Source organism: Montipora capricornis, chromosome 13 (assembly GCF_036669925.1).
Source record: "Montipora capricornis isolate CH-2021 chromosome 13, ASM3666992v2, whole genome shotgun sequence".
Taxonomy (NCBI): domain Eukaryota; kingdom Metazoa; phylum Cnidaria; class Anthozoa; order Scleractinia; family Acroporidae; genus Montipora; species Montipora capricornis.
Genome location: NC_090895.1, coordinates 48,898,716 through 48,908,715, shown reverse-complemented (window position 1 = coordinate 48,908,715; position 10,000 = coordinate 48,898,716). Strand labels below are relative to the sequence as shown.

The 10,000-nt window shown below is 39.6% G+C and overlaps 1 protein-coding gene across 1 annotated transcript in view; it reads right to left on the bottom strand.

Annotated features, from left to right (window-relative positions):
- LOC138030930 (DNA-dependent protein kinase catalytic subunit-like) overlaps positions 1-10,000 on the bottom strand; it is a 59,764-nt gene that overhangs the window by 22,619 nt on the left and 27,145 nt on the right. Inside the window, exons 21-26 of the mRNA XM_068878787.1 lie at positions 3,538-3,639; positions 3,092-3,307; positions 2,354-2,522; positions 790-899; positions 550-681; positions 109-288 (exon numbers count right to left, since the gene is read on the bottom strand). Of these exons, the coding sequence (XP_068734888.1) occupies positions 109-288; positions 550-681; positions 790-899; positions 2,354-2,522; positions 3,092-3,307; positions 3,538-3,639 (909 nt within the window). The remainder of the gene's footprint in view (positions 1-108; positions 289-549; positions 682-789; positions 900-2,353; positions 2,523-3,091; positions 3,308-3,537; positions 3,640-10,000) is intronic.

Here is a 10,000-nt window from a genome sequence, read left to right as displayed (position 1 = left end):
TCATATCGTCATCTGTGTACGCTAAGTTTTCAAGTAAAAAAGAAGGGTACAAAGTTTGGCACAAGCATGGAGAAAAATTACTACACAGAGTGAGATAACGAAACAAACCTGAAGACTGGAGATAAAAGCAGGAAAAAACTGTGTAGTGGAAGAGATCATGTTATTGACAGCTGTCTTGACATCTGAAGTGACATTTCTTGCTTCTCGCTCTGATAGCTTTTCCTCAATTTGAGAAAAGACCCCGCGAAAAAGAACACTGAACAACTGCTTTGCAAACGTACTGTCACGCTGCAAGAAGTAAGGAAAGTATATGCAACACTTTATTCAAAAGGATGTTTTGTAAATTTTTCTATAAGCAAAAACAGGCATATAATTTAAGTGCCACTTGGGGAGAAACCTTGTCTCAAACCCAAAACAAACAAAAAAACTGTCGCCCCTTTTGAATATTAGTTCAATCTATCCTCATCTATCCACACCCGTTTGTATTCGTAGTTTTAAAACTACGTACAGGTTACAAAGTGATTCTAACAACTGACGGTAGTTTTTTACCTGTGCTACTGCTTGCAATGGAGCAATAAGCTCAGAAAACTTGATTTGGACATCTGGCAAGTCCCCAGTTCTGTATTTTCTATACATTACTACACGGCTCTCACGAGCGGTCTTTCTTCTCTCCTTTGCTTGCTTAAATAGGATAAGAACACACCATTGTTAAAGATTAGGGTTAACGACAAGGTTTCAAATGAAATTAAAGAAGTCAACGCGTTAAGCAGGCCGTTGGTATTAACTTACCATTTTAAGTGTATTTCTCATTGCTTCTCGTTTTGCAAAGAAATCACTTGTATTGGACTCTTTCAGAAAACGTCGTTTCAGTCTTAAAAGTTCCTTTTTTTCTCTAGTCCCTTCAAAGGAAAACAGGCCAATTAACTGTCAATTTTGGTACACCGGTTGGTTACTAATAACGAATATGACAGGACCAGATGAGTCGAAAGAAGCAATCGCAATAACCTCAACGGCATTTCATGGTGGAAATATTAGCCAAACAAAGCCCTTAAATGTGTGCCAATGAGCGCCCGAGTACCTAAGGAAACACTGCACCCCCCCCCCCCCCCAAAAAAAAAAAAAAAAAAAAAAAAACAACAATTCACTGATGCTGTCGATAAAGCCAGTAGTACCACGCTCGGATCATGATAAACCTTCCGGTGAATGTCCTTGTTACGATCTCCGCTTTTAAAGGGTTAAGACAGTTTGATAAAAATCCGGAATCACTACAGTATTATGCTCCTTTACTCTTGTAGGCATTTAAATTTCTTCTTAACTGGTAGGGGCACGATAAAGAGACATTTGAATTGATTCAATTTCAACCTGCCAAGCAAGCACACGCAATCAAAATCAGTTCGCATGAGCAAACAAGCAGTCTTATGATGTCATTTGAAAACGCTTAACAACTGTATAAAACAGCTCAATAGTAAATATAGCCCAAAACGAGTAGCGAAGCCGGTGTAAAGAGGACGGGGAAAATTGAGCAATTGGTTTGTCATAGTTAATAACAAATGTATCTCACCACCAACCCTGCGAGTAGTAGTGTTATCAACTTCAATCAGCATGACTAACACTCTGGGCCATCAAATAGGGTGCGAATGGTTAGACTCTTTTGTTCTCTCTGAACAAGATGATAAACCCCAAACCCCGTTTCACACCAAATTTCTGGGATGATAAAGAACCCACATACTGTTCATAAAGATAATGGAACGAAGGTCAAGGTCTTGGGGTTTGTAATGGGTTGGGGCTTTCTGCAGGGTAGGGTGAATCCTACCCAGTAATCTCAATCAGGTTGTAAAGACTGCCATTTCCGCCACAAAGTGTTTTTAAAGGGAACCTCCACTAAAACAACAAAATAACTTTAAACCACAGAACATAATGTTTACAATTGGAATTGCTCAATCTTTTTCCAATGAAAACGTTTGTATTCGAGAAAAATAAATTCCAAAAACGCTTATTTTGGCTTTCAAATTTCATGGACGCCGCCATCTTGAATAATTGTGACGTAACTTGGTTGCCCTATTGTTCTGATACAAAGAGCGATTGTTCTGGAACAATAGGGCAACCAAGTTACGTCACAATTATTCAAGATGGCGGCGCCCGGGAAATTTGAAAACCAAAATAAGCGTTTTTGGAATTTATTTTTCTCGAATACAAACGCTTTCATTGGAAAAAGATTGAGCAATTCCAATTGTAAACATTATGTTCTGTGGTTTAAAGTTATTTTTTTGTTTTAGTGGAGGTTCCCTTTAAGCCCTTCAAGCATTTCATGGAATAAATCATCATCATCATATAAAAGTAGAGAACATCTAACCTTGAAACTGCTGGCTTGACTCTTGAGGGGGAACCATTCTTTGGCTGCCAAAGTTGCGTGGAACAGGTAGGAAAGCCTTCTGTTTGAGTTTACTTTGTGAGGTACTAAACAGTAATGAGGATTGTGACTGGGAGGGAGTGGTGACATAAGGTTGGAAAGGGGTTGTTTCCTGAAGAAGACAAAATGAATAAGGAACCACTGGTTATGCAATGACGTGATCATTGAAAGGTTTCCTGGTATTTTAAGCTCATTAGTTATTTCAGTAAGTCAGTAGCCAAAGCGGGTTGATAATAAGTTGGACTGTGGGTACATTAGAGCGCTGTTATTGAGCTAACGAGAACGCCACAAACCTAAACCTGGGTCATTTCCTTCGCCCTGACAACGACTTGAAATGTGATGATCATGAATTTTTAATTTTCCTTGGAACCCACATGTCGGTCATACCAACGAAAGAATTTGAATAACTACAAAGTGATTGGAATAACGCAAAGTTCTATTTTGTTTTTAATGCTCCTGTTGCCACCGTCATCGTCATCCTTGCTTTAGTTTCATATGCATTGTTCTGATGTCCAAAAAGCTGATGACCTCAGCTCTCTATTGACAGCATAAAAGAGTAATGAGAAGTAACGAGTTTTACTGTTACCAATAATTCCAAAAGCTAACAAAAGATAGTTTACAGGTAAGTGAAATAATTTCGAATGAATGGAAGTGACACGAATAACACATAAAGGAACAAACCTGGCTGGGATTGAGCCAGTCAAATGTTTCCGACCGTCCTTGATCTTGAGTAGGGGTGAACAAGAGGTTCTGTGTGGCCCGCAAGTCGGCGACACCATCCACTGACATTGAGCTCTGTGTTTGTGTGATTCCGGGTCCAAATGAGCTTTGAGTTGCGGCAAACAAGGGCGTCATTAACAAATGCCTTTGTTGCCAGGAGTAATTTATTTGGTATTCCTATCAAAAAACAAAGGTCTACAATGGAAATCGTTTTATGACTAGTTGATGAAATAATCTATCTGGAAGGAGGATATCCATAACCTTTCTTAAGATTGCAAACTGCACGAACAGCAGTCTGATAAATTCCCCTAAAAGTATTGTAGGTTCATTGCCTTCAAAAATGCTCTGTGAAAAAGCCAGTAAAATTCATCTATTCAGTCATTTAATGTTTTGTATTTGTTACAAACCTGAAACTTGCATTCAGATAATGGTTGATCAAACATCATTCTGCCATAATCAGGGCTCAAGGAAGTTAGGTGCAGAATCAGGTTTGTGGTGTAGCCAAGGTACTATCAGAGAAAAGAGAAAAACTGGATATTTCAGCTGATCATCCGCTTTCAGTGAATCGAACTGTCCAATTTCATCAAAGGAAAGGAATCAACTGAACGAATCTCTAGTTTACTATTTAGTATTACTACTGAATCAATCTTGGTCATCAACCTTCGCTCATCATGTCCTTTGATCGGGTTACTGCCAGCAACCAAAGATGTTCAGGATCCGTCTCAAGATGTGTGCCATCCCAGTTAAGCCCCCCCATTTGACGCAAGCTGACTCGAATGTCTTTCTTCAAAATCTCAAGCCAACGGCTTAACCTAGAGCTCCAATGCCAATTGGTACAACTTCTGCTTTCATACCCTAACCTCAATTTATTATTATTGTTATTGTTGTTATTATTATTATTGTTATTATTATTATTATTATTATTATTATTATCTCTGCTTCCTCTCAGTATTAATTTGAACTACTGCTGCCACGTTGGGTAGCAGGCTAATGACTTTGTTCGCGATCTGGCTGCGCATGCGTAAGATTTTTTTGCCTCGCAGAAGGCAGCCCAAGTAGGATTCGAACTTGATATCTCCGCATTCAGAGGCAATCGCGATGACCACTGTCTTTGAGCGTTGTGTGTTGAATTGCATCAAGGACCACCTGTACCACGTCATTTCTCTTAAACAACATGGTTTTTGTACTGGAAGATCGTGCGTTACCAACCTGCTTGAGGCTCTTGACCACATTGGTTCACTTTTAGATAGTGGCAGCCAGGTTGACACCATCTACCTTGACATGTCAAAAGCTTTCGACAAAGTCAGTTATAGGCGTCTCGTCCATAAGCTGATTCAGGTCGGTTTCGGTGGCAACCTGCTTAACTGGTTCTGTTCCTACCTGCTAGGCCGATACCAACGCGTTACGGTACTCGGCGCCACTTCAAACAATCTTCCTGTTACCTCTGGAGTACCTCAGGGTTCCATACTTGGACCAGCCCTCTTCCTTTTATACGTCAATGACCTTCCCGAAGTCGTCACTTCTAGCAGTTGAGTTTTGATGTTCGCTGACGACACAAAAATATTTAGAGAGATTAAGACTTTGGATGATGCCTTCTCTCTCCAGAAAGACCTTGGGAAGCTTGCAACTTGGTCTTATTCATCCGGTCTCCTCTTTAACGAAGCTAAATGTAAGGCGCAGCGCATAACAAGAAAAAAAACCCGATCTTATCTTCTTACAAACTCAACAACACCGCACTTGAATTATATGCTGCAGAAAAAGATCTGGGCGTATGAATTAGTAGGGATCTGACATGGTCCAAACAAGTAAACGAACAATCTTCACGTGCTAATAAACTACTTGGCTACTTAAAGAGGAACACGAGGTTCATATTTAGAACCGAAGTACGACGTCCGCTATACCTAGCCCTAGTTAGGCCACATTTGGGATATCCATCGAGCTCATTGTTAAGCTTGAGCGTATCCAAAGACACGCCACTAAGCTTATCTTAAAATTGCCTTATTCTTCTAATAAAAGTTATACGTCTCGTTCACAAACTCTAAACCTAATACTTATTTGTTACTGGCATGAACTTTTAGATCTCACCTATTTTTTCAAATTGACACACGGTCTTGTTAACGTGAATGTCTCTGTTCTACCTGAAGTTCGCAAATACGGTAGACGTACTAGATCCTCAACCAGCAACGTTAATAAATACAGAAGTAAGAAATGTAAAACATCTACTTACCAGAAATCCTTTCTTATTAGAACTAGTAGAATTTGGAATTGTTTAGCGGACGAACTAGATTTGAGCTCATCGACCTTAGCTTCCTTTAAATCGGTTATTTTTAATTATCGGTTATTAATTTAAGTCCGCGTTAGCTGTTTCCTATAACTGTGATGACCCACGTTCGTTCAAGTCTGTCTGTTTAAAATGCAATAGTGCTCGTCCCTTGTTCCGTCCAATAACTTGTTGTATGTAGTTGTAGTTTTTTCTGTATTGCTGTATTTTGTAACATTCCTTGTTTTTATTCAGTTCTTATTAGTATACGGGCCCGCTGTAATTGGCCACAGCTGTTGTGGTGTCCCTGCCAATGTTCTTCTGTATACGTAATTGTTTTGTTTGTTTATTTGGCGAAGCTAATAAAAATAAATAAATAAATAAATACTAAACCATGGACGCCTACGCAACAGATTAACGGGGAAATACGTATTAAAGAATTGTGTGCGTGATTTCCTCTGCACAATAAGTAGTGCCTTGCTTAGAGCTGTACATTTTCATCCAGTTCCTTCGCAATGCCTGATCTTGAGCGGCAACTATCATCCCTTCTGTCTCCTTCTTTACGTCACCCCTCACCAACAACTCAACAACTTCACCCCTAACCAACCACTTCCAACTTTCTGCTGCTCGGATGTCATCCGTCGCTCTCAAGAATTGGCCATCAAGTTTCTTTGCACTCCATTTAATTTGTCTTTCATCCATCTTGCGCTTCCTACATTCTTCTGGGGTTTATTCCTTTTAATTTTTCAGCAACACTTTCCGAGTCTCTTTCAGATAACAATACAATCCTGTCTCGCCGCTTCTTATACAATCTTTAACAGATATCAACCCACGTCCACCTTGCTTCCTCGGTAGATGGCGGGTGATGCGGTAGATGCTCATCAATTTTTTAGTTTTGCTATATATTTCCTTCAGATCATTTGTTGTCCAGTTAAAGATTCCCGCACCATACCTCAGTATTAATACTGCCCAGATTTTTAAGGCTTTTACAGTGTTCTCTCCGTTGAGTTTGGATTGTAAGATCTTGCGTACTCTTCGGAAGTATTCTTTCTTGAATCTATCTTTCATTTTTTGGTACACGATGTTGTCCAACTCAAGAACCCCGAGATATTTGTACCCTTCCTCTTCAACAACTTTCATAACCTCATGCGGAAAGGAACACAGGCGTACCAATAGAAGACTTATTAACATCCACGGATTTCTGTAAGACAGCTTACAACATCCTTATTAAACAGGGGGCTTCTATACCACTTAAAAGTCAAAGTAAATGGTTGTCAGATCTCTCATCGCAAAATTTTGGTGATATAGATTGGCAAAATACATCTAATTTGCCATTTCTTTGCACTTGTGAATCCAAGTTGCAAGTATTTTAGTTTAACTTTTTGCATAGAAGAATAGCTCCGGAGAACCTTCTCTAAAAAAATTGGTATTGCGTCTGATATGCGTCTGATAATTTATGTACTTTCTGTAATTACTGTCCAGAAACTCTACTTCATCTCTTGTGGGAGTGCCCTCTTGTACAAGCCTTCTGGAAAGATATCTGTCATTTGATTAACAACAAGCATTAATAATAATAATGATAATAATAATAATAATAATAATTTTTATTTAACCAGGGAGCACCTTCAGCAATCTGTTCTCCCAGCTTCTCTAATGTGGTTTTCTCCTTTTCATCCTATTTGGGCTTTGTTGATAACCCATCTAATTTACTGTTTCTTCTCTTTTTTCTTATATGTAGATAACATATATTTTGGTCCAAATCGATGTGCTTTGTATTGCCACGGTCTCTTTGCATACAAAAATTAATGATCTGTTTAGAAGCAGAGAACCGCTACGCTCAAAAACATGGGATTTGGGTGAAATTTGAGGCAAAGTGGGGAGCTTTCCTCTTTGGAGCGGCAAGGAGTGGCAAGAGTAAAGTAGTTTTTTCCGTGAAAAAAAAGAAAAGAAAAGAAACTGTAACACTTTAGAAGCAGTTTCCTTTACTGTATAGGTGTGTGTGTGTGGTCAGGTAACCTTATCTACCTATCGATGTAATTAAAGAAATTATCGCCAATTAAAAAAAAAAACAGCTTTCATAAAGTAAAGTTAAGTAAAGCAACCATATTTAACGTCCATAACTCGTAACAGTAATTCAACTGACAAACCTGAGGTCGACGGTGGGCTCATTTTACTCCCCCCTCTCCATCAGTGCTCCGTTTTACGGGTATTTAAAGCTACTTAGCCACACGGAAAAGAAAGAAGTCGAAACAAGGATGCGAGATCCAGGAATCGAACTCAAGACCTCTTGCACCAAGGCCGCGCACTAACAGACTGTGCCATCTCTTCATGACAACAACTCCACATTTCTTTAAACCAAATTCCATTTCCATGTCTTTACTGAAGATTCTAACCATGGTTACAAGAGAGTCAATCTCTTTCTGATCTTTACCGTAAAACACTAAATCATCCATAAATAGTAGATGGTTAATAGTTCCTCTTCGCTTTTCCAAGTCATATCTGGGCTTTACCTTTCTCAAAATTGCTTTCAGGGGTATCAAAGCAATCACGAATAATAGTGGTGATAAACTATCACCTTGGAAGATTTCCTCGTCTAATGTTCACACTTCCTAGATCTTTCTCGCCAGTAGTGAGAGTAGTCTTCCAATTTGGCATGCTGTTTTCCATTATGGCTGGAATGTCCTGAGAGATACCAGATTTTTCCAACGTTTCCATAATCCAAGAATGTGAGGTCATGTCCTACGCTTTACGGTAATCCACCCATGCTACTGCCAGGTTTGTATATCCCCTTTTGTAGTTTCTTAGGACCATCTTGTCAATGGCGAGTTGATCAGGTGTACCTCTGCAGTCTTTCCGGCATCCTTTTTGCTTGTCTGGAAATATAAAGTTCGCAATTAAGTCCTCTTCCTGTAGTCCTCAAGACGTTTCTCCCCATGAAGTACTTTCTCAGTCCTAGCAGCTACCAGCATCCATTCGTAACCCTCTTGAAGATAAGCATGTAACGCCTTCCTTCACTTGCCCACACATTCCCTATTGCTATCAAACGTCTTCCACCTTCCTTGCTTGGCAGATATAATCTTGCAACAAACTCCTTTTGTGCATGCATCCGTTCATTGTCATGATCTTTCTGGTCCTCCTGTCCATGTTACCAAGTACCTCCCCAGTACTATGCCTACAGCCCATTTATCAGATTCCCTCCATTAACGCTTAGGTTTACACAATACTTTGTCCCTCCTGAAATACTCTGCTGTGATCTTATCCTTCATGTTGGTGTCTAACGTCTGGTCTAACCGCAAAATTCCAAGATACTTGTATCCTTCTACCTCTACTTCCCAGTTCTTTTCGTCACTTGGTAATTCTATTCCAGTACTTTCAACTTGTTTTCCTCTTTTTATCCCTAGGATTGAACACCTGTCTAGTCCATATGACATTTGGATGCCCTCAGAAACAATTCTTACCTTTTGGACAAGGGAGTCACGTTGGTCTTTATTTGCACCATATAACTTTAAATCATCCTTGAACAGGAGGTGGTTGATTGGTTTCATGCTCTTCTGGAGTCTGTATCCTGCTCTCATCTTTCTCAATACCAGGGATAGCGGCAACATGATAACAATAAAGAGTAATGGAGATAATGAGTCTCCTTGGAAGACCCCTCTCTTGATGTCAACTTGGCCAAGCTCTCTTCCACCTGATGTCAATACAGTTCTCCAGTTAGTCATGCTGTTACTGATTAACGTTATGACGTTTCCTGCTGCTCCAACCGTGTTCAAACACTTTAGGACCCAGGAATTAGGAACCATATCGCGTGGTTTCCTGTAGTCAATCCACGCCATTGACAAGTTAGTCAGTCTTCTCTGGCAGTTCTTCAGGATTGTCTTGTCTACAAGTAGTTGATCTTTCGTCCCTAGTGATGGTCTTCTGCATCCTTTTTGTTCGTCAGCTAGCAATGCATGTCTTTCCAGATGTATATAACATTTCTATCCCATTATTTCTGTCAAAAGCTTCCACATCATTGGCAGGCGTGCAATGGGGCGGTAATAAGAGACTTGAGTGGCCTTGGCTGGGTCTTTCTGTATCAAAACAGTTCTTCCTCTAGTCATCCATTCAGGTACACTTACAGATTGTACTCCTTTGTGAAGGAATTCTTGGAGCTTAGGGTGTAGTTCAGTTCAGTTAAAAGCCTTGGACATGGAAGGCTGTAAGGCTGCCTTCCAATTAGCAATTGTTCTCACTCCAGATCGTATAACCTCGAGTGTAACGTGAATGTCCTGTTGCGCCTCTGTCTTCCTAAGTTCTTCCTCCACATCCTTAAGCCAAGTTGCGTTATCTCTGTGGTTGACGTCCTCTGACCAGATATTATTAGGCAGCAGTTACAACTTTTGTATGCTATATACAATTATAATAGTATGACGGGGCGCGTGAGCATAGCCCGTTGACTATAGTGTAAACTTATATAAGTATAAGTATAGTATAAGAATATAAACTTATATTTAAATTATATATAAAAATTAGCACTAGAAAAATTGATAAACTTTATAGGATCTCTAAAATCTACATACATGCATCTAAAATATAACTCATTCGACTGTCAATAATTTCCTTGATGATTA